Consider the following 23,888-nt stretch of genomic DNA (forward strand, 5'->3'; position numbering starts at 1 on the left):
TTTGTTGGAGAAACAGATTAACACATCAAGTGACCGGAGGTGTAGGAGGCCCTCGCTCGCTTTTTCTTTCCTGCTTTGCTTTCTCCAACATTATCCCTGAACGCTGCCACCGCACATCTTGAACCGCAGAGAGCATGATGGCCATTTTCGTTTTCTTTAAGTAAGTCTGCGCATATCACCTCTCTCACAACCTTGAAATCCGAATCGCATCACATTTCAAGGTGTCTTTTTCCAATCAGATTAAATGAGGACCACAAATCAACCCATCTGAGCTGCTTGGTTTACCTCTCTGTCCTTTCAGATCTGTCACCACACTGGTCTTAAGGGGCTGATCGCCGAACCTGAGCTCAGACGAAGCACGGAGGACAACACCACGCTGGTTTCCTTCATGTCAGGCCACAGTCAGCCAGCACGTTGGCCAACAAGCAGCAGCAGCGATGACAGTGACGTACTCCCGCCGAGTTGCTGATGCGGGTTTGGGGACCTTTTTTCACCTTCTCCTGCGATGGAAGGGCAGCATCTACAAACTGCTCTACAGGGAGCTTATCATCTTCACTCTGCTCTACTACTTCTTCAGTGTTGTTTACAGGTAGGAAAGTCACATTACAGCAGCACGAGTTTTGCTCTCATAATGACATTTTTCTGTTTTTAAGAGAGAGTTAACTGTTTTGGTCCCAAAACTGGGAATTATGAGTCATCTTTTAGGCCTCAGTTGGATTAGGAACATAATTAACTTTAAATGTAATTTTACTTTAAAGCTTCAAAAAAACAAACAAACAAACAAAAAAAACTAGCACTCATAAATTAATTAGACTACCACTCCAATGTAAGGTTTATGTCCCTTATGCTCTATATTTAACAGTATTGGTAATAACTAAAATCAGTTTCTGTAATGGTTTATGGCTCTTTAAACAAAGTGATATTTGTATTGCTAAAATATGATTGTTGTTGTTAAGCAGAAAGAAAAATATTGTAAAGCACATTATTATTATTAACTTACATTCCTGAACAAAGAGTTTAGATTTAGTGGTCAGATGTTTTGTTTTCTTGTTTTTATCACAGATGGTGTAATAAATCACTGTACATGCTTTCCTCTCCTTTTTATTGTGCCATTCAGTGTTATCTACAAAAATGAAAATTCACAAACATCTCAAAAGTTCATTCTTATTATGAGTAGATGTTTGCGTGTCTGTTTGAGTAGCACCCTGCTACATAACGGCATCTGTGACCCCTTTTACAGCTCTTAAAATAGCTTTAAGTGTTCTGCGAGATGTATTTCACAAGGCAGGTATTAACAAAAGTAACAACCCTTCTGACTTTGGCAAGTAAAAGAGTCACTTTGCTGTTTTAACAGAGCTCGCGTCAGTGCTTTTGATATTTCCCTCACCAGGTTTGTGTTAAACGATGATCAGAAGAGGCTGTTTGAAAAGTTGTCGATATACTGCGACCGCTACGCAGAGCTCATCCCTGTGTCATTTGTGTTGGGTGAGTTGTGGCTCACTAACCCTAACCCTTTTAAGTCAGGAGGGCATCACTGAAAGTTTCACTTCATTTATCTTAACCAGGTTTCTATGTGACTTTGGTCGTGTCCCGTTGGTGGGGACAGTTTGAGAATGTACCCTGGCCAGACCGTTTGGCAGCATTAGTCGGAGGTCACGTTCGAGGAGCTGACGAAACATCCCGGCTGACCCGCAGGACACTTATGAGGTACGCCAACCTCTCTGGTGTGCTCATCTACCGCTCCGTCAGCACAGCAGTCTACAAGAGGTTTCCAACCATGGAGCATTTGGTGCAGGCAGGTGGGTCGTTTGCTGTTATTAGTCTTGCCTCTTTAAAACATAGCATGCTGTGCAGAAGCTGCACAGCATTCAGACCCAATGTCTTCTTCTCATGTGGCTGAACTGATGAGAAGATTATGAGGCGAGCTCTGGCTGTTCACCAGGACTATGCGTGCAGGAACACGCACCTTTTGGCTGCTTTCATCAACACGTTGTGTTTTTCCATCTCAGGTTTGATGACATCAGAAGAGCTGAGGCACTTGGAGGATTTGCCCTCCCCTCATAATAAGTTCTGGGTGCCCTGCATGTGGTTTGTCAGCCTGGCTCTGAGAGCACGGACTGAGGGTCGCATCAACAACGACGTGGCGCTCACTGCTCTCCTCACTGTAGGTGCCCGTGTGCAAACCAAAGCCTCACAGCCTGCAAATATTTTCTGGTTTTGCATGACTTTTACTGTTTTCTGTTTAGGAGTTGAATAGCTTACGGGCGAAGTGTATGAAGCTGTACGGCTATGACTGGATCAGCCTGCCTCTTGTCTATACTCAGGTTTTTGTTTATATTGCATTCAGCACTGAAACCAAAAAGTAGCCGATAGCAGTAATATTAGGTACTAAAAATATAATGGTTTTCTTGCAATAATCATCATATACCTTAAATCGTTAACCCTCCCTAATCCAGATGCATTTGATCGGCAATAAAAGCCATAACTCAAGATAAACTGTTTCTCTAGGATGGTGTAAAACAATCCTAATTAAAGGCATATAATCAGTTAATGCTCTGACTTTTTTTTTTAATTAGGTGGCAACAGTTGCAGTCTACAGCTTCTTCCTAGCGTGTCTGATCGGTCGTCAGTTCTTGGATCCAACTCAGGGATACCCTGGTCATGAAATGGATTTCTACCTCCCTATTTTTACCCTGTTGCAGTTTTTCTTCTATGTTGGATGGCTGAAGGTGAGGGACCACTGATTGATCATGTCTGTGGTTCTTAAAGTTGAGGCCTTCCGCCACAAAAAGAAAGGAATTTGCTACTGGACAGTTCATCCCATTGAGCACTAAAGATGTGCAGAACAAGACTTGGAAAACATTTTTCTTTAATTGAACAGATGAAACATCCCCAACTTTGACAAAAACAGCTGGTCAACAAATGAAATAACCACTTGTGTTGAAAAAATAAATATAAACAAGAACTAAAAAGGAGGATTACTAACATCTAAACTCTGGATTATGCTGATTGCTGACTTTGACTTGTTAATTTGTCCACTGAGTTTCATTGAGGTAGTGTGTTTGTTTTGGTCTCAGGTGGCTGAACAACTCATAAATCCATTCGGTGAAGATGATGATGATTTTGAAACCAACTGGCTTGTGGACCGCAATTTGCAGGTGTGAATCTAAACCAAACTATTTGCTAACTGATCCTAGACAGCGAGTGTATTGTTTGAGTCAATGTGGTTTTCACTGTGTCCCAGGTCTCATTGTTATCTGTGGATGAGATGTACGATAGCCTGCCTCTGGTTGAGAGGGATATGTACTGGAATGAGTCGGAACCTCAGCCGCCCTACACTACTGCCAGCGCTGAACACCGCAAACCCTCCTTCATGGGCTCAGCGCTGGATATCAGGTTTAATGATTCTTTCTTTCTTTCTTTCTTTCTTTCTTTTTCTTTCTTCTTAATAAACTTGCTGAACATATGTCAAACCTTCTGTTTGGTCTTCAGTGTTCCTAAGGAGGAGATGGAGTTCCAGTCCAATCTGGAGCAGATCAAAGAAAATGAGGAAGCCAACTACTCCACTCCTCTGCTTGGAGGGCTTGGTCGTCTTCTCGGTGTCCACTCCCCAAACTTCCCTCGCTCCTCCCGGGTGTCACTTCTCCGCCGTCGCCCTGGAGCTCCACTAAGCCGCTTTCCCCTTTACTTGCACACAGAGGCACCTTTGACTCAAGGTCAAGCCTGCCAGGAGGGAGATCCTGACTACGCCTTTTCCACCACACCCTTGTACGAAAGACCAGGTTTCTATAGCTGCCCACAAACCCCAATTCACTGCATTCCTCCTGCGGTGCCCCGTCCTCGACCTGCTAGGAGAACCCAAAATGACTTGGATCACAGCTGCAGTTCTCTAGCCCCTCCAACTGTGGGCTCCCAGATGCTGCCTCCCGACACCCCTAACCACATCCCCCCTCCGCCATCCTCTGCTTTCCCCTGGCTGAGTGAGGATGGGGATACGCAGAGTGCACCTACCTTCTCCTTCCCCGACCCTCCACCTGAACTCTGCCCAATATCTAAACTCAGACTGGGACACGGCCTGCTATCTCGCCGCCCTCCCCCTCCTCGCCTCACCCTGGACACCCTACCATCTGCTGACATTCAGCCTGGACCAGCAAGTGGCCGGGCTGCGGGAGGCGGAGGAGAAAGGGTGTTCTCGTTCACTCCGCCCTCTCGCACAACGGCAGCAAATCCCGGTAATCCCAACAGCAGCTCTAGCAGCATTAATGTAACAAGCACCAACAGCGCAGGCACGACGGGAAGTCTTTGCAACGGCACAGGTCACGGTAATTTTAGTAACCATGGGAACTTCAGCGGCAACATGAGGGCAAGCAACGGGGGCACCAACGGTGGGTTGAGCAATAACATGAACACAGTTTCCACTTCAGCGCCATCGCAGCAAGAAACCAATCAGCAAAACTCGCCCAACGATTCAGGAATCTCACTCGCCGAAGGAGACCTGCTGGGCGTTCTGGTGGATGGTGGGGTGAACAAGGCAGCAGGAGGGAGGGAGCAGGACTAAGAAAAGAAGGTGTGACTCACTGTTTTTTTTTTTAAGCACATGTGCCAAATATCTCACAAAAACAGGCACTGGACTGTATCAGCTGGAGCCACTAAAAATTATTTACTTTCCAATGAACTCTCACAGAAGAATTAACCTACTTGTAATATTTTTTAAAAAAGGACCTTATGAGATTTGACCCTCAGTGCATTATGGAAAAATACTTTCCAGTTTCATCAGTGGCAGCCAAAATGTGTATATTCTTCATCTGTGGTAGTCTTTGCATCAGTGTCTTTATTAATAAATATTATATATTATTCTTCTTTTGACACTATTAAAGTTTTTTTCCAAATAAAATGAAAAACTTTAATTTATTTGTACATTACAACTTTATTGTTTTATTTTACAAGCATACTGAATCTACAATTTGACTTAACATCTGCAGAAGGAAGCAATCAGTCCAAATAAAATACAATGAGAAAACATTTTCACAGGTCTCACTGCTTATGCATGTTAATGTTTATTTAACTGTCAAAAATAAAACAAGCTGAAAGATTTTATGAGACATTAAAAAAATGACAAAAATGTACAATGTTATTCATAATTATGGATGGTAGAGCTAGCTTGTCTGCTCCAATGGACCTGGCATGTTAAAAAATGGTGTATATTTGAGAGATAGGGAATTGTATTCTTAGCTGTGAACTATCAGTGTTCTGTTTCAAGTATGCTTCCTTCAGGATTTGATAGATGGGTAAGTGGCTTTTTCCACCATTAAAAGTGCATTTAGCTGCAATTTCAGCTTTCTGAGCTATCTCATCGCACTGCCCTACATCATGCTCTTGAGGTGGCTCGTCTGTTTAAGTCAGATGTAGTGAAAGTGGAGTTTCATTGATTGGACAAAGCAGAAGGCGTCTCACAGTGAGATACAGAGCTCAGTTTTCAGAGAACTAGAGTTGTGCTAGTAACCAAAGGTTTCTTAAAATAAAGACAAATGGAAAACAACACACACACACACACACACACACACACGCTATAAAATAATAAATATAATTAAATTAACCAGTGTTTTAGTATTGTTACATATTGTAACAAGAATATATTGGAGTGGTCTATAAACATGGTTCTTGGCTTTTATGTGTGGATGGTGGTTAAACTATGAGAAATATTCTGTGAAAAAAAGAAAAAGAATAAAATAACTGAATAGGCCAGAAAAACCTTATTGCGAATAATACCGTGGTAGCTTTATCAGTACACAGAAGCCTGGGGCTTCAGCTGGACAAAATACCTCAGCCTGAGTGTGTAATTTTTGGGAGGTGTAGCTTAATGCCAACATGGTGCCACACTACCTGAAGAGGAGCTTGAAAAGCCAAAAAATGCACCAAGATGGTTGGACTTAAGTGCTAAATAAGAGCTAATGAAGTGATGACACACATGGTAGGTCCAACTCTGTCCAAAGTGCCTTTACCTTACTTTACAGTCACAAAATTTTAAACACCACTGGTATAACAGATAACAAAGCAGAATTTCTCTTTGCTTTTTAAATTCTCAAACAAAAAAGGTTGATTAACAATTTTTCAATGCATGTAATTTAAATTATTGCAGCCTAAAACGTTTCAGTGCCACGGTCCAATCTTCCTAAACCTGACATGTAAGGAAACCTGAATGCATAACTAGCATGATTTAAAGGCCTGCTTAGTCTTTTTTTTTTTTTTTTTTTTACACACTACACGTAGTATGAGGTGAGGGTTACACAACTCCAGTCTGCGCTACAGCCTCTGCTAACAGCTAATGAACACAAATAAAGCAGCATTCTTTTATAACATATGCAGTATATACTGTATTTGGCAGACATGCAGCAGAATTACCCATGATCACATGTGCCTCAATTTAACTGCCCTCTTCAGCCATGGTGTGTTTGTCAAAGAGGTACTCAGCCATGCCGCTCTGAGGGGCTCCCATCCGGCGTAGGTTTGAGGTCCAGTCTGCGAGCTGTTTGATGGATTTTACCTGCTCGTCCAGAAAATGTGTTTCTATGAAGTCGCACATCTGCGGGGGACGGAAAAAGACAATATGCTGCATCTTACTAGATAGTCATATCCGAACAGCGGAGACTGTACATCCTCCACGCCTGCTTCTTACATGAGGGTCATTGTGTTCAGTGGCCATTTTCTGCAGGTCCAGCAGGGATTGGTTTACATTTTTCTCCAGCTGCAGGGCACACTCCAAGGCCTCCACGCCACTCCCCCACTCATCTCTATCCGGTTTCTAACGCATTAATATTTCAAGAAGATTCAGCACCGATCAGATTCATGTAAAATTATTCATATTAAAGCAACCTGAAGCACTGCAGTCCATCCATTTTTATAATTAAAAAACATTGTAAAGCCTTGATGAATAAAAAGACTGTTTTGTTTTTTAATATAAAAAGACATGAATTTGGCTTTTTTTTTTTTTTTAACTCATTAGCGAAAATATCCTTACATACCCTGATGTCTTGCAGAAATATTTTGCCTCCCCGCTTGTTCTGGAAGGTCATCAGCTTCTCTGCATGCACAACCTCTTCTTTGGACTGATTGTGAAAAAACTTTGCAAAATTTGGCAAGCATTTATCATCCCTTTCAAAATAATATGCCTAAAAGTCAGGAGAGTAAACAAAAATAAACAAACAAAAAGATTAAAACACTCTTTTTAATGCCTTTGAAATAACACAGGGCTGTGATACATAACACCACTGACTCAGAAACATTTCTTACCATAGAGAGATAAACATAAGAGGCATACAGCTCCAGGTTTATCTGTCTATTAATGGCAGCCTCGCAGTCATGGTGGAAGTTTTGACGGATCTGAGAAGTCATTTCTGGAAAGATCATAACAATAACTAAATGCTGATCAAATGTAAGGCTGTTCATAACTGGAGAAGCAGATTATTCAGGCAGTTAATTGCAGTATGTTGCATTTTAAAAAAGTATCTAGCCATCAATACTGAGACACTGAGAATTTACACTTCACGTGTTTGTTTGCCTGCATCAAACTAAACACAACTACTTTTAAAACATCTGAAAAATGTCCCTACATATAAATAATCGAGTGGACACTACAACGTCATCTGTATTCACATTAATCCAGACAAATGACCTTGGGACTAAAAAAGGCAAACACCAGAGCAGCTGTTGGTCAAAGTTAATAGTAAAGTAGCAGACAACTTCTGTCTTAAATTTGCACCTAGTTAATACAGAATCCGTGTTTCGTGACACTGAACTTGTGATAAGACGAGACACAAACATTGTTTACCTGCACACGCAAAGAAACCACAGCGTTCAAGCCTGCAGCTACTGCCAAATAACGGGCTACCACCCGCGTTGTTTTATTTGTTGTTCTTGTTGGCCGTGGTGTACCTGCGTATACTAAGCATTACGGTAAGTGCTGCTTTTAACATAAAAGCTGCCTCTCGGTGTCTCCCGCACAATAACAGTCTGGTGTTGAATTGAAATATTAAAACTCTTAATCGATCTCGTTACACGCAAGTCACTAAGTTTGAAGGGAGTATATATATATCCCAATTCCCCAGAAGCGCTTTTATCGTTAAGGTATTTCTTACACTACCGTAATGCTTAGTATAAATACATGAAAAACAACGCTGGTTGCTTGCGTGACCCAAGCGGAGGCTGGCTTAACAGCTATGAGGAACGTTAGGTTATGGCAGTGGCATGAATAAGGCCAACTTGGTGGCTAAATTATATCAAAATTTAAGCTTCGTGCACCTTGCAGGCATCGAAGCCCACGCTAACTGAACAACAGTTGCGTTGCCAAATATATTCAGCGCAGCTAATCGCTGCTAGCAACCAAATCTTAGTCAGCTGATCTCACAAACAACAGGACAGGTTGCACATTTAAACCCAGCTGCGGAGGAAGCGGTTATATAAACCAACCTTCTTCGACGATTTCACACGTTTCGCTAAACTTATCGCTGATAGTTGCGCTTGCTTGCGACATTAAATTTCCAACTAAGGACTTAACTCGCCGTTTTGCCGACGCGCAAACGCACTTAGGTGACTGCAACGCTGTTGACGTTAGCCGTTAAAGGTGCGGAATGGACACGTTAAAATTAAAAGCTTTTGTGGCTATGTGGACAGCACACAAACCAGTGTGCCAGCGGCTGCATTAGTCTGAAATTATGTTTAATCATTGTGCATTGTTTTTTTTTATGTTTAAATTAAAGACTGACACATTCCCCAAAAATTAAACACTGAAGATTCAAACTATGAAAATATTCATAACAAAAACAAGTAAATCTTGTAGATCTTGGGACCTGTCTTGTCTTTCATGCATTGCGTATTCCGTAGACCAAAGGTAAAACACTACAATGGAAACTGGTACATATTTAATGCCGCCTTTTAATTTCGATTTCTTTTATTATGCTGTCTGACAGAGATGTCAGTCTAATTTTACAGAATCTCCCCGCTCTCTCTCAGGATAAAAACATTTATTTACAGTTCATTCTTGTAATGTTAATATAAGAAAAAGAAATGCAATTGCAACAGGACGTCTGTTTTTTCTACGCGATGAAGAAAATTGCTTTTGTAGTAAATAAATGAAATCTGTCAGCATGACTCTTTAGGCTTAAATTCTAAGAAATAAACATTTAAAAGCATTCAAGTTTATAGCTACTGTTCTTTATCAGGAGCTACAAAGACAAAAAGTCCAAAATGTAGGCCTTCCTTTACATTTACCAAAGCTGTCCAGTGGGTCCAATACTGGGCTCAAGACCTGTCTGACACCCATTTTAGGGATCAGTAAACCCGAATAAAGAGCATCTGAACTTTATAATAATAAATGCAGAGAATTCTCGGTTGTAGCCTGAAACTAAACGAAATTAAAAACCCAGATTTTAAACCAATTACAAAGTCTATAACTGAGAGGCTGCATGTGTGATCTAGATCGATGTAACTTAAGTCAAGCTAAACCTTACTTTAGTGAAATAAACGCACCAAATTTAAAAATTTTCCCCAGCCGTGGTGCCAAAACTATTAAGTAGCTATTCTGGAACACACAGACTTCTTAGCAGAGGATTTCCCTGAGCTTTAAGCTTTACAACCAGCTTTCAACACAGTGCTGCATTTTGAACTAAAAGTCATGACAACTGCTGAGTGACAAAATCCTTTTACAGCACATACCTCTAATAGAGAAAGTTTGACATACCAGATTGAAGAAAACAACCATAAATATTATAAAAGAGATTCTGCTTTAATGTCCAGCAAAAACAACCATCACCATTGTTATTCAGTTAACCTGCTTTTAATTTACAAGCCAAAACAAAACAATTACATTTCTAAAAGCTAAACAAACCACAGATACAAAAACCTACTGAGACAAAGATGTGAAACACAAACATACATTTAAAAAGAATATTCAGAAAAACAAAAAAAATGACTTTATTTGAAACAGATTTTCAGAATTTTAACTATACAGCAGTTTAATACATCTGTATGAGTGTACAGATGTTACTTTCCAGCTGGAGGCGAGTGCCACACTGCAGAGCTGGTACGTTTAAAATATCTGGGCTTGCTCTTGTAAAAGATGTTTTCTAGTCGTGGTGACTCGATTGCTCCAAAGAAAGAGTCCAAATCAGGAGGGTTGAAGTATTGCTTCATTATTATCTGCTGCAGATTGGGACCTGGAAGAGAGAGAGAGAACACAAACAGGTCTGTTTAGGGGCTTTAAATAGCATGCAATATCCACAAACACATGTGGGTTTAGCTCAGTTTGGTAGGGGTGTAAAATTGTGACGTAGAGACCAGAACTGTGATACAAATGTCTGAAATATCTTATCATGGTTCAAGTTTCCTGTAGTGTCATACCTAGGATTCTTCATCCCAAGTTAAAGTGTGCTAATATCAAGGGAGCCATTACATTTCAAGTTCAGTCAGGAAATGAAGTTATATTTGTGATCAAGTAATCAGTTGTCCATTTAATCGTTTGTGCTCTGCCCAACTGGGAATGAAATGCTTGGACCAGCTGGCTGTTCAGGGTGCAGAACACATGAAAACATGGACGTTACAGAGTGCCCTCTGGTGGCCAAACTATACAATCTTAACCACTGTAAATGTTCACATTGCACATGTGCAGGTATGGCCAAAATCTCATATCCCAATAACAATATACAGGGCTGTAGACTAACTTTTTGCCATGGGCGTAACTTTAAAAAGTTAGGCGTACCGGCACACAGCCGACAGCGCTGTAAACAACGGTAGACTGGTGGGTAATAAGCGAATGAATAATACAGAAAACAGATTGGAGACGGGAAACTGAAAGTACAGAGAGAGAGCGAGAGAGAAGCAAAATTCATGACGACATTGATCAAATGTGAAGCACAGTTTGCTGCTTCTTTTGCAGCTCAGAATCAGCGCAAACACAGAGCGGACCCGACGCAGAATCGCCGAGCTCCGACAGCGTGTCCGTCTGCGGGCCGTCGGCTGAGAAAGCCGAGAAAGACAAAGCTGATTCTGATGCGTCGGGTCTGTGTTACGTCTTTGTGTGGAATCCGTGTACCTGCTCTCATTTGCTGTTTGGTTGTTGTTGAAATTGTTTTGCCAGGGAAAAAAAAAACTCAGTTATATTTAAAAGTCGATTCAGGATTTAATGAATCGATATCGCTTTATTCAAGCTACTCACCTCTCTCTTCCACCTGCACTTTCAACTGGACCACAGCCAATCAGAGAGGTCCCGCCCCTTACTATCTCTGATTGGTTTAGTCCACGATAGGGGCATAATGTGTGTCTGTTGCTGACCACAGGGAAGGTTGCAGAATTTTATTATTTTTTTGCTACCCGAACAGTTGGTCGCACAGGTGCAACCAAATACTTTTTACTTTTTTTTTTTTTTTTTTTTTAGTCGCACCACTGAAAAATTTGGTCGCATTTGCGACCAAATTGGTCGCACTCTAGAGCCCTGATATACATCACAAAATAGTGGCTTTCTAAATTCTGTGAATCTCGGGCACCTCAACTTGTCTCAGATTTTCAAAGCAGGGTCTTAAAAAAAACCATCATGGTGCTGGGCCATTTCATTTCACCAGCAATTCCCTAAATTTAGGCTCAGAGTTTCAGCCTAAATTTAGGGGGGAAAGAAAGAAAACCCCAAACATGGTGGAGAAAAAAAAAAAAAAAAAAAAATTCTCAGTCTTCCTGAGGCAAACAAATTCAGGCTTGGTGACAGAGTTAGAGTTAGAGTTAGAGTTAGAGTTAGAGTTAGAGTTAGAGTTAGAGTTAGAGTTAGAGTTAGAGTTAGAGTTAGAGTTAGAGTTAGAGTTAGAGTTAGAGTTAGAGTTAGAGTTAGAGTTAGAGTTAGAGTTAGAGTTAGAGTTAGAGTTAGAGTTAGAGTTAGAGTTAGAGTTAGAGTTAGAGTTAGAGTTAGAGTTAGAGTTAGAGTTAGAGTTAGAGTTAGAGTTAGAGTTAGAGTTAGAGTTAGATCATGGAGGTTACAATATTTCTTTGACTGGAGCTGTGTAGTAGCAGTAGTAGGACTCCATGGTGAATTTTGAGCTTAGTATGAATCCACCGTAACAATTTGAGACAATCAATTATAACTGAGCTGGATTAACGTGTAACACATAAGCACTTCAGGTATACTGAAGAGTTAAGAGATCATTAAATACCTTCTGCCCAGGATGGAATAGGCTTCCTTGGTGCAGACTCGTCATCAGTAGAGTCATCACTGTTTTGGTCCATCCCATAGTCTTCTGAATTTTTGGACAAAATCAAAGGTTTATCTCCACCCTTTGGCGTGATGGCATATGACTGTGGCGAGGAGTGCTGCAGAAAGAGGAGGGAAAAAAATAATTTAGTCTTTGTTTAGAATAAATATACGTGTGTTAAAAATACATAAAAACAATCACATACCTCAATATCAACAGTCACGTTGAGATCACCACCTTTTCCTACAGGTGTGCTCATTACTGAGCGCTGAACAGTTCAAGAAAATTGGGAAATTACACATTAATTTACACCCTTTGAAACATTTATTATAAATGTTTGCTACTGAGAAACTAAATTAAATGCTAATCTATTACCTTTGTCATGGACACACACGTAATCATTTTCACATGCTTAAGGCTTCAGATGAAGAGACATGGTATAATGAATATAATCCAATGTAAAAAGTATAATATCTATTGTTATTACCTCAATATCCACAGTCACATTTAGGTTAGCAGCAGTCTGTATTGCATGGGGAGAGGGAGAAGGAAATTTAATAAGGTTTAGGGAAAAAACAAACAAACAAACAAAAAAAAAAAAAAAAAAAAAAAACCACCCTTAAAAGCGGTTTCATTTGAAATATTTTTGTTGACTATATGATCTCAAATAACAGAACGCATAGAAACACAGGAAATATTTCTGTAGTTTGGGTTTGCTCCCCAGTTTGTACTAGGGCTGCTCGATTATGGCAAAAATGATAATCACGATTATTTTCACTGAAATTGAGATCGCGATTATTTGACGATATTTATTTAACCCTTTAAGACCTACTATAGAACCAAGTCCGCCAGAGCTTATATTATTTTTTTTACATGTTGTAGTGCCATTTGTGGGAGCATTTCAAGTTGCTAAATAACTGTTATAGCCCATATTTTAATAATATGTATGCATTAAGTCCATAGTAACTACATTAATTGCAAAAAAGTGCAATAAACTACAAAAAAATTTATATCGTTTTTGTTTTTTTACATATATTTCTACTTGGAGAAATTTAAGAGGTTTATCCCTCAAAACTTTAAATACAAAAAAGTTGCAAAAAATAGTTTACAACAACAGGAAATTTAGTTTGAGTATCTTCATAGTTTTATTTTGGAGATACACCAATTTTTATATACTGCAGGAAAAACAAAAAAAACAATCCTATGATGCAAATTTGCAAAGAAAACAGCAGGTGCATCAAAATAAACTATTTCCAGCAGTGCAATTTGAGTTCTAAGCATCCCAGAAACTATTCAGAAAAGTTAAACATGACCAGTATAGGCTTTTAAGGCCTACAAGTAAAAAACTACATTTTCCGCGAAAATGACGTCACTTCCGGTTTCGGGCAGGAAATGGCGGACATGCGATGTTTGCGCTGACGTCTGTTTCACTGTGGGAAGTGTTACGAACAGCTGATCGGATCGGCAAAGCCTGTTTCTGGAATATTATGTTTTTGTTCCTGCAAGCGCTTTTTATGCAATTTTTGCAAAGCTTTATGTGGAACAAAACCGTGACCGAGGACAAGCTGATGGCATAAGATGTAAGTACAACTCCTCCGGTTTCATATGCAAAACAAATTATTGAGCTAGCTTACTCGGTTCGGGTTCTACAGGGATTTAAAAATAGTTACACAAAACGGAGCACTCTGACCGGATTTAAAGGGTTAACAATGACTTTAGAAAATAATATAAAATAGTGTGCAACACCACTGAAGTTTTTTTTTTTTTACCTCTCTTTTCAACCAACAGCAGTCACTCTCCTCTCCAAATAACTTCTGCTTAGCTTTCCGAGCTTCCCCCGGGTCCTCTTAATCAGCGGTCTCCAACCTTTTTTGCGCCACGGACCGGTTTATGCCCGACAATATTTTCACAGACCGGCCTTTAAGGTGTCGCGGATAAATTAGGGAGGGGCTAATAATCGGCTCTGTCATTTTTAATGATCGTTGAAAGCCCAGATCGTAATCGTGATTAAAATTCAATTAATTGAGCAGCCCTAGTTTGTACCCATGTTAAGATGTCTCGATGAACTGAAGGTTTTGCTGTACCTGTGTTTTAGCAGCCTCTTGAGCAGCAGCGTCCCTCTGCTTAGCAGCTTCCAGCTCTTTAGCAGCTTTCTCTTTTGCTGCCAGCCTTTGCTGCTCCTCCTAGTGGAAGAAAAACCAGACAGCTGAGCAGCTGCAGTCACAAACAGCTGCTGACAGACGTCCTCATACATTAAGTTAATGAGATTACCACGTGTTGAGTTTTTATGAGAAGAGAAAACTTTCCGAGTCATTTCCTGAAAGAGTCCTGCTAATTAACATCTGCTGAAGTGGATCCCCATCAAACACCGTGAACGAGAAGCTCTAGCATAGACAGTGGAGAACCTGCTGCAGTCTTTACATACCTCACTGACCATGACATCAAATGCAAGAAAGCCACAGACTTGCATGTTTCTGCCACACTGATTATGTGTGTGCACTTTCACCGTTCAGTACTTTAGGACTAAACATTGAAGTAAATCTGATTTCCTTTGCTCTGCTAAATTGAAAGTACCTGAAGTAATTTTCTCTGCCACATACAAAAATGAGCTGAAATACTGAAGCCACTGACAAGTGAACTGTGATGCTGCATCACATTTCTTTGCTGGGAAAGCACCCAGCAATAACACATATTGGTACATACACCACAGAGAAAAAACAAACACCACCACAGGTTCACATTAGGACCAATACCTTATAGTTTGGGCCAATTAAAATTGTGCTTGTAATATGCATCATCAGGGATTGTAACATCTAGTCCTTTTATTTAATAATGCTGCTAATATTATTATTATTATTATTATTATTATTATTATTATTATTATTATTATTATTATTATTATTATTATTATTATTATTATTATTATTATTATTATTATTAATAATAATAATAATAACAACAACAACAACGCACAGACTCACATCTTTAATTTCAGGGTATTCACACCCATGTTTCCTAATCATCTGAATCAAGTTCTATTTTTTGTTTTTAAATATCAAGCCCAAACATGGGGAATTCCACTCACTTTTTATTTCTCTTATTAGGAGTAACTATTGCGAGTGCTCAAACATCAAGTTTTGTTTAAAATTCCGTTTCTTACCAGTTTTCTTTTTTCCTCGAGTGCCTTCCTTTTCTCCTCGAGTTCCCTCATCTCTTTCTCTCTCGCTGCTCTCTCAACTTCACGCTGCAGAGCAAGAGCTTTTTCTTTCTCCACTCGCTGTCTGCAAGCACAAACATCACATCAACTTTAAAAACAAAATCCAAAAACAAAACCTGGAGTGAAATCACATCCTTTTCTTACAGGCTTTAACAATCTTTTTTGTTTGTCATTTCAGGTAATTAACACTTTAGGTATGTTAGGTATGGTGTTTTGTATATACACTACTCCTCCACATCACTGATCACAGTTTCCTGTTAACTGTTTCCATCTGTGAGGGACAGAGAGTAATAAAGGACAATTTATGGATGTTTGGAAAGTGAGAAATTTATTAATCATTTGAAATTCACATTGTTTAAGTCCTACTTTGCAGAGCAAAAAGTTTCCAGTGCAGCAGGATGATATCAGAGCCACCACAGCTCTTAGCACTAAAGTTAACAATAGCCTTTTAAGCTAAACATCTGGAGTTATATTTGTAACGGTGACTGTTAATGTTAACAACTGTGGATATATTTTATCTGATAAGCCCAAGTAACAGGTGTCCTTAAATTGGCAGCGGGGTCATTTATAATATGGAGCAGACTGGTTGTATAGCCAAACAAGAGAAAAGACCCCGGTCCTTTCTTTTTTTGGGGATACATTTTCAGTTTAAGAGGAAAAAACCGTTACAGTTAGTGGATTCTTAGAAAAGCCAATCAAAACCTAACAGTACTAATATATGCTCTTGTTTAATCAGGACCACATATTATTCTTCTGCATTCCTGTATACTGTGAGAAGTATTGAAATCATCATATGACCTTTCCGCAGCAGCTTGCCGTTCCCTCTCCAGCTCCCTTTCCCTCTCGCGTTCTTGCTCCCTCTTCAGCTCGAGAGCTTTACGAGCCTCTTCCTCAGCTTTCTTCTTGGCCAGCAACTCTTGCTGTCGCTTTTCTTCCTCCTGATTTAACAAACAAACAAACAAACATGCATGCAGTATAAGAAAATATAGTGCCTTTAACCCTCTGCACAAGAGCTGTAGTGCCAATACTCCACAAAAAGCAAATAACCTGCTGAATCTTCTTCTTTCTGGCCTCCTCTTCCATTTTCCTCTTCTGCTCTAGCTCCTCTTGACGCTTCAGGGCCGCTTTCTTCTTGGCCTTCTCCTCCGCCACGCGCTGCATGAATGTGTAGAATGGGAAAGACCGAGCAAATGTGAGTTGGTTTCTTTTAAAGCGGAATATACAGATTCAGGCCCAACAGAGCTGTTGCATACCTTATCATTTTTCTCATCAAGCTGAGCCATTTTTTGCTCAATCTTCTTCTTCTTCTCTTCCTCCCTCTGCTCCTCTTTTACTTTGGCCTCAACGACTCTTCTTAACCTCTCATCCCTCTTCCTAGAAGACGATGTTAGAAGTTAATTAAAAGAAATTTAAGTTGTGCCTTTGATTCTGAAATATGTGCATGGTTAACCTTTTAAGTTCCTCCTGTTTCCTCTTCTTATCCTCTTCCATTTTCCTCATCCTTTCCTCCTCTTGCTCCTGCTTCTTTTTAAGTGCTTCAAGTTTGTTACGCTCTTTTGTCTGAGAATATAGAACAAAGAGGTTACAAATTAAGTAGATTTTCAAATAAAAACCTCATCCTGTCACAAAGAAATATGATCAAGATGCTGTAAGGTGAAAAGGTGGCAAACAATCATAAAATTAAAAAAAATAAAAAAAAAAAAAAAGGGGGGGGGGGGGGGGGGGGAGAAGGCCCCCTACAAAAATAAAGCAAAAATCCATCCAAAATGCCAGTTTCATGGTCTCTAAAAGGTTCAGTTAAATCAAATGTGCAGATTAGAATAAGGAAACTATGCATTAAGAAGGCCATGAGGGAAAAACCACCAAGTGCACAAACACAGCACTGTACAAATCCCAAAAGTAACTGTGCGATATACTTCCCCAGTTTTATCTTAATCCACAAACAGGTCAATCACATTCAAAAGAAAATAAATAAAAAGCTTAGGTTAAGATGGATTTCTACTTTATGATGAAATAATGTCTCAAAGACAACACTGAGATTACCAAAGCTATTTAAAGTGATTTGATTTCTGTTAGCTTACAACATGACAAACAAAGACCATTAGTGATCCGTGAGATCAGGCTGATGAAATGTTTACAGAGCAGCCCCTTCCACACACGGCCGCTGTGAAACAAATGCATTTGATAAGCTTCAGGTTGTTTACATGCAGGTCGATCTCATGCCCATAGAAAGTGCAGCGCAGAGTCCACCTTTACATTTAGTACTTGACTTTTTATTTAAAACACCCAAATGTCATGCCAGTGGGAAAGAGGCTTGGATGGGGAAAGTGCTAAATGAGTACAAGTTTAATCAAGTCACACAACGGGAATATTAAACACCAGCAATGCCCAAAAACAAAGTGCTTCGATGTTTGACATTACACTTACCACTATGCTAGTGTTGAACTGAGGAGAGGAGAAAGCACATCCAAATAAGGTCCGCATAATTCATACCAGACCACAAATATGACCCACAACATTTATGAAGTGTGTTTTTTTGTTTTTATTTGTCCCCCCACATTTTAAGCTCCCATAAGTTTCTCAAATACATACAAGATTTAGGTTTATGGGATACTCACTGATGAAAGGACCTTTTCACATTAGTCAGATTAAAAGTGACTGAATGCAACTTTAAATTCACTGCAACACTGACTATACCGAGCATGTGGAGAGAAGCTGGTACATATTAAATAATGCTACCTTGCAGCGTGTGAAGCCTACCTTAGGATCAATCCTCAGAGGAGTGTTGTGTTTGATGAAGGACTTGATCACTGCGGTCCGGCCGACTGAATTCGGAGTCATCATCAGCATCTGATTCTTTTGGACGGTGTGCAGAAAAGACTTCATGTGGGGTTTGATTGCCTGTTCATCCAGAGCAAACAGAAAGTGTCAAACCTTAAGAAATCCACTTAAAACATGAAAATGTCCATCAACCATATTAAGAGCTTCTTACACTTTGACTTTTCTTGGGAGGAGAGCACCTCTTTGTCGGACTTTCATCTATAGTATCAGGTGCTTTACGCTTAGTGCTGCGACTTGACCTTTAAAAAAAAAAAAATTAATTAATAAAAAACAAACAAAAACAAACAAACAAAAAAAACCCCACACAACACAGGTAGAAATAAATAAAAACACAATTCATTTAGTTTTTCCTGTAAATGTGCTCTTTATCACAGCAGTCATATAGCACCCACCTCCGAACTGGCAGCAAATTCAGCTTCTCAGTGACATCTGAAAGAAAACAATGTTTTCAGTGCAAATAAGTCTCAAATGAAATGACATTTAGACTTAAAAAAAATATATATTGTATTTGTTAATAGTTTCCATACTTGCTCGGTTAGGAGTCATCTCACTGATAAACAATGATGGGGGCGCCAGTTTGGGTGAGTTTGCAGCCACGGAACGAGTGATGCGCACGAGACGTGTTGTTGCTCTGTACACAACCACAGTGGATTTTTAAAAACGAATAAGATGTGATTGAAGTGCAGACTTTCAGCTTTAATGCAGGGGGTTTAACAAAGATTTTACTTTGACTGCTTGGGAATTACAGCTTTTTAGTTTTCACTTTTAGTTTTGCAGCATTAGGCTGAGTCTGAGCACAGCCCTGTACATGTCACAGTTCATCCTGCTACTTCATCAATAAACACATCAAAAAATGACCTGGTTCCACTGGCAGACATTAGGCCCATGAGATAACACTACCTCCACCATGTCTGACAGATAATATGGTATGCTTCAGTTTGGTTTCCCTCTTTCTCCATACTTTCTACTTCTCATCATTCTGGTACAAGTTTATCTTGTTTCTACTTGTACAAAGAATTTCTTTCCAGACCTGAGCCAGCTCATTTAGATGATTTCTGGCAAAGTCTAATGTGGGCTTCCTGTTCTTGAGCATAATTTGTAGTTTGCATCTTGTACCAACTTTTTGCATTTACATTCATGAAGGCATCTGTTGATCACAGAACGTGACAATGAGATGTCTACCACCCTCATCACTCCTAGGTTTCGTGCTTATTGGCTTTGGGTAAAGATTTAGTTTAAGGATCAGTAGATTCAAGAAGACCATTCAGAACTTTTTTTTTTTTAAAGCTCTGTTACAAAACCATATCATTACGATTCCCATATCCTTTTTTTAAAATAACACTCACACTTCCTGGTTTTCCCTCTCCATTTCCTCCTCCTCCACGCAAGAGTCATCTACAATAATAAAAAGTCAAACATTTCAAACAGCCCTTTAATAATTGGGAAATTAAGTAATTATAAGCAAACTAGTCCTTTTCTTACCACTAACTTTGGTGCTACATGTGGAGTTACCCGCACGAGTAGCTTTCCTCTTAAGCATGGAGCGGCGCGAGGCACGGCGGACAGATTCCTGAGTCATACTGTGCCGCAGGCCAGCCAGAGAGTGACGTAGCTTCAGGGAGCACTGCACAGAGCTTCGCCTTGAGGTTTGAGCAGATTCAGCTATTGCAATCTTAGCAGCTGTACGAGGAGAGGGCTCAGGCTCTTTTGCAAGCTCAGCAGACAAGCGGTCTGCATGAGAGATGCTGACAACGGCTTCAGGTAAGGGAATCTTAAGAGACTCAGGAGGTGTGGCGTTGCCAACTGTGTCATTTGGTTTGACTTTAGCATCATTCACCTCCTTATTTTCAACCACCACCTCCTCCTCCTCCTCCTCCTCCAGCATCTGCGTTTTGTTTTGCACTTCTTCAGCTTTATCGCTGTCATGAGGTGACTGGCTCTCATCATCTACCACCTCAGGCTTTGTCTGTTTGTTTCTGCGAGTGGTGCGTTTGGACTGTCCAGTGCTGCTGGTGTCAGAGGTGGAGACCTCAGAAATGGGATCCTCTTTAGCAGTGAATTGCAGTGATTTAACAGAAGAGCCACGAAGGTTACTGCGCCTTCCCTTTGAGTATCTAAGCAGGAAAGGATAACGTAAGAGTTACAAAAAAGGTACAGCACGCTTCAGACTGCCTTCACTAAAACCAGGAACTGATAAAACAAACCTTTGCTTTCCTTGATTTTCTTCTTGGCGACCCAAAGACACACGCTTCCTGCGACTGTTTTTCTTCTGTGACGGCGTTTTTGGCATCAACTCTGGTTCAGCATTAAAATCTCTGAAACAAAGAAAAGAAAGCACTCCATTAGAGAAAAATTAAACACATCTATAGAGTAGAGCTACATAGAAGAACATATTTATAGCCTACCTTGAGAACATGCGATTGGCTTCTTGTTGTATCTCCTCAAGCCAAACCATGTGGACATTATCGATTTCATCGATGATGTCTTGTGCTTTGCCACCTAACATCTGCGTGAGGGATAGCACTGATAGTACAGGGTTCATGGTGACGACCTGAGGCACAAAAAGCCAACAGTTCTGAGATCACAAGAATAGTTAAGACCCAATTTACAGGGGTATTAAAAAAAAAAAAAAAAAAAAGACTCATTTTTATCTTTTTTAGTGCCAAAATCAGCAGGGCTCTCCTAAAAATATGTCTTTTCTTTAAGTGAGGTTAAATTGATATGGGGGAAAAATGTAATGTACTGAAGCTTCAGTACATTATTATCAAAGAGAGGAAAATGCAATTTTTCCAAATCATGCTTATGTACAGTCACCTCCCAAACACCAGTTTTGAACTGGGGGGGAAATTGAAAACCTTTAGTTTTTGCTATGATCTTGCTTTCTTTTTCCCTTGCAGTGGAGCCCCTTCTCCCCTCTCCAAGATTATGGATCAGCTGTTAAGAGTCACCTTAGTTTCAAGCAGCCCCACACGGAGCATCAGCTACAGTTTAGCTGAGAAAATAATTACTAATCTTAAAATTTTACCCATACCCTTTAAAGCATTAAATCACCTTATTCAAGGACTTATGAAGCCCTAATGCAGCTGGGGAATCTACTTAGTTCATTGAATGGGGCACCATCAGCGTTTGAAATGTCCTTTTCAAAATAGCTTATTAAAAATGTTTCATATGCAGCAATGTTTGGTTTTTTTTAAATCCTTCTCATTGTCTCAATATTTTTTGCATTTCTTTTCTTTGTTCTTGTTTGTAGTGTTTTTGTTTTGATTTTTTTAAATCAGTTTTAGGACGACATATTTAATTCCTTTATATGACACACCAATAAATAAAATGCACCAATATTATAATAAATGTCAATCGGTGAAAAATGGCTGGTCTGAGTATTTCAATAAACTGCAGATCTACTGAGATCTCCTAACATAGAAAGAAGAACAGAATAGCCTGAAAAAGAGAAATTATCTAGTGAGTGGCAGGTCTCTAGGTGACAATGCCTTGTTGATGCCAGAGGTTAGAAGAGGCTAGCCAGACTAGTTCAAGGTGATGGGAAGGCAAAGGTAACTCAAATAAACACTCATTACAATTACGACATGGGAAAAAAAAAAAATAAAAACAAACCAAAAAAAAAAAAGAAAAAAAAATTCTCAATGCCCAACTCATTCAGTGTTAAAGCAGATGCCGTACAACATCAGAAGACTACAGGGGGCCATTCCTGTCAGTTACAAAGAGGAAACAGAGGTGACACTTTCCACTGGATCACCACAAGTGGACAAAAGAAGACTGGAAAACCATTGCCTGATCAGATAAGTCAACAATTTCTGCTGCAACATTTGGATGATACAGTCAGAATCTTGTGAAAACAACTTGGAAGCACAAATCCATTGATGGTTCAGGCTGGTGAGGATATGGGGGATATTTTCTCGCCACACTTCACCCCGTTACCAGTTGCTTACAATTTCCATGCTTTTAAGGTCACAGTGTACTCCTCTTCTGACAGTGGTCACAAAGCTAAATTCATCTTAAACTTGTTTCTTGCACATGAGAGTGAGTTCACTGCACTCAAACGGCCAAACAAGCAACAGATCTCAAACCTGTAGAGCATCTTAATGATGTTGCTGAAGAGGAAATTCACATCATGGATCTGCAGCACCTGTGTTATGCTTTGAAGTCAGTGTGGACCAAGCTCTCTCAGCAATGTTTACAGCATCTTGTTGAATCTATGCTATAAAAAAAATTAAGGCAGCTCTGGGGGCAAACGTGGGTCCATCCCAGTACTAGCAAGATGTACCTAACAAAGTGGCCACTGAATGTAAGTATTACACGGGTAATATCCGAACCAAATGTGCTTAAAAAGAAACCCCGGAGTTCCTTTAAAAGGATTAACGCACTAACCATTTTTTCATCTCAATAACCAATATCTATCTATCTATCTATCGTTCCTGTTAAAAAACTGTTTTATAGAATAAAACGTTTTACAATAAGACTTTAACCTTTGGACAGCTGTGCAAAGAATACAAGTAATATTAGACTAACTAATGTGTGGGATTTCCTGATAACGTATTGTAACGTTCACAAGAACCAGACGGTTGGGTCTCAGTTTGTCCGTTTATTCGCCACATAAGCAAGCGGGTTGCTAACTCAGGGGAGAGCGCACTCGTGCTACACCTCTCTTCAGCCTGGCACCCACACAACACAGAACCCAGGTCCCCCCCTCCCCTTCCTCCACACCACCCTCCCTACTTCCTGCAGCACAACCAAACATGAATCTTAAAAGAACAACAACAGTGTGCAAAGATAACCAACATGTACAATAACACTTAACCATCGTTACAGTATACTAAACTTGAACAGTGCAGTTTTCCACTTCCGCGACTACACTATATGACAATTAAGGTCGGTGGGTATTTAACAGTGTTGTCGACCAAGAGATTTGTTTTTAATATCTTATTGCAAACCTGGCATGTTGAGATACCATAAAAATAGCATCATTACATGAGCTAAATATTCCAAAAGCACTGAATAATGTATTGAAGTGAACAAAATTAACAACGTTTTCAAATGAACAAGCTAGGTTAGCTAACACAAGACACTTAAGACAGTGCACGCATATTATTTTAAATACTACTGTAAGACTGTTGCAACAGTAATTTTAAGACACATCCGCATAATATAACACATCTTTATCGCGTTTTACTGATAGCTGCTCTGCCGTGTCCTAAAAGTACCACGTTTGCCAGCTAACGTTGATGACCTTAGCTAACATTGTCTATAATGTCAAAATATTTACCTTTGATGTTCACTTTTCTGACGGCTCGTTCTTTTAAAAAGCTACATCAATTGTATACTTGCGTAAAAGACAAATTTGCTAAAACGAGGAGCTTCCCACTTTAATGAATATCCAAGAAGACAACAGCGACCCTACAAACTGTCCCGCTGAAACCGTTTATAACTTGTTCAAACCTCTCCAGCCAATCATGAAGCGCTGTGTCCCCGGGAGGCGTTCGATTTGTGGATTGGAATATTTGGATGGGCGGAGCTCACCCCGGTCAGAATAGCTGGGGATGAGGCGGAGTGCCGAAATTCGTGACACGAGAACTCAAATCGTG

General features: G+C 39.9%; 3 protein-coding genes across 7 annotated transcripts; 1 reads left to right on the top strand and 2 right to left on the bottom strand.

Annotated features, from left to right (window-relative positions):
• The first annotated feature begins 21 nt into the window (after positions 1-21).
• best1 (bestrophin 1) lies at positions 22-5,364 on the top strand. Of its 2 annotated transcripts, XM_080303884.1 has the most exons (10): positions 23-160; positions 302-589; positions 1,391-1,485; positions 1,566-1,799; positions 2,010-2,164; positions 2,247-2,324; positions 2,577-2,729; positions 3,078-3,158; positions 3,245-3,396; positions 3,493-5,364. In XM_080303884.1, the coding sequence occupies exons 2-10, from the start codon at positions 438-440 to the stop codon at positions 4,556-4,558; spliced, it is 2,166 nt and encodes a 721-aa protein (XP_080160010.1). In that variant the 5' UTR covers positions 23-160; positions 302-437; the 3' UTR covers positions 4,559-5,364. The 2 variants fall into 2 exon arrangements, with proteins under 2 accessions (XP_080160009.1, XP_080160010.1); XM_080303883.1 differs by having other exon boundaries at positions 22-160; positions 3,245-5,364.
• On the bottom strand, positions 4,908-8,626 carry fth1b (ferritin, heavy polypeptide 1b). 2 transcript variants are annotated; one of them, XM_026175722.2, is made up of 5 exons: positions 8,467-8,626; positions 7,291-7,394; positions 7,023-7,169; positions 6,677-6,802; positions 4,908-6,583 (listed from the first exon to the last, which is right to left on the bottom strand). In XM_026175722.2, the coding sequence occupies exons 1-5, from the start codon at positions 8,528-8,530 to the stop codon at positions 6,425-6,427; spliced, it is 600 nt and encodes a 199-aa protein (XP_026031507.1). In that variant the 5' UTR covers positions 8,531-8,626; the 3' UTR covers positions 4,908-6,424. The 2 variants fall into 2 exon arrangements, with proteins under 2 accessions (XP_026031507.1, XP_026031509.1); XM_026175724.2 differs by lacking the exon at positions 8,467-8,626 and adding an exon at positions 7,829-8,425.
• Positions 8,627-9,816: 1,190 nt separating this feature from the next.
• incenp (inner centromere protein) lies at positions 9,817-23,859 on the bottom strand. 3 transcript variants are annotated; one of them, XM_080303880.1, is made up of 20 exons: positions 23,570-23,859; positions 20,694-20,794; positions 20,493-20,603; positions 19,771-20,402; positions 19,635-19,683; positions 18,816-18,919; positions 18,681-18,717; positions 18,440-18,527; positions 18,208-18,348; positions 17,875-17,892; positions 16,898-17,007; positions 16,701-16,821; positions 16,495-16,602; positions 16,246-16,385; positions 15,391-15,511; positions 14,315-14,413; positions 12,718-12,753; positions 12,436-12,498; positions 12,192-12,348; positions 9,817-10,211 (listed from the first exon to the last, which is right to left on the bottom strand). In XM_080303880.1, the coding sequence occupies exons 2-20, from the start codon at positions 20,792-20,794 to the stop codon at positions 10,039-10,041; spliced, it is 2,409 nt and encodes an 802-aa protein (XP_080160006.1). In that variant the 5' UTR covers positions 23,570-23,859; the 3' UTR covers positions 9,817-10,038. The 3 variants fall into 3 exon arrangements, with proteins under 3 accessions (XP_080160006.1, XP_026031510.1, XP_026031511.1); XM_026175725.2 differs by having other exon boundaries at positions 20,694-20,839; XM_026175726.2 differs by lacking the exon at positions 17,875-17,892 and having other exon boundaries at positions 20,694-20,839.
• Between the last annotated feature and the right edge of the window lie 29 nt (positions 23,860-23,888).

Source organism: Astatotilapia calliptera, chromosome 7 (assembly GCF_964374335.1).
Source record: "Astatotilapia calliptera chromosome 7, fAstCal68.1, whole genome shotgun sequence".
NCBI lineage: Eukaryota > Metazoa > Chordata > Actinopteri > Cichliformes > Cichlidae > Astatotilapia > Astatotilapia calliptera.

Coding starts and splice junctions, on each gene's coding strand:
- fth1b (XM_026175722.2), bottom strand. CDS start 8,530: ATGTCGCAAGCAAGCGCAACTATCAGCGATAAGTTTAGCGAAACGTGT. Junction 7,395..8,466: donor GTGTGAAATCGTCGAAGAAG/GTTGGTTTATAT, acceptor TGATCTTTCCAG/AAATGACTTCTCAGATCCGT. Junction 7,170..7,290: donor CTTATGTTTATCTCTCTATG/GTAAGAAATGTT, acceptor CCTGACTTTTAG/GCATATTATTTTGAAAGGGA.
- incenp (XM_026175725.2), bottom strand. CDS start 20,830: ATGAACCCTGTACTATCAGTGCTATCCCTCACGCAGATGTTAGGTGGC. Junction 20,604..20,693: donor GCCAATCGCATGTTCTCAAG/GTAGGCTATAAA, acceptor TCTTTGTTTCAG/AGATTTTAATGCTGAACCAG. Junction 16,603..16,700: donor TTGATGAGAAAAATGATAAG/GTATGCAACAGC, acceptor ACATTCATGCAG/CGCGTGGCGGAGGAGAAGGC.
- best1 (XM_080303883.1), top strand. CDS start 438: ATGACAGTGACGTACTCCCGCCGAGTTGCTGATGCGGGTTTGGGGACC. Junction 590..1,390: donor TTCTTCAGTGTTGTTTACAG/GTAGGAAAGTCA, acceptor TTCCCTCACCAG/GTTTGTGTTAAACGATGATC. Junction 3,159..3,244: donor TTGTGGACCGCAATTTGCAG/GTGTGAATCTAA, acceptor ACTGTGTCCCAG/GTCTCATTGTTATCTGTGGA.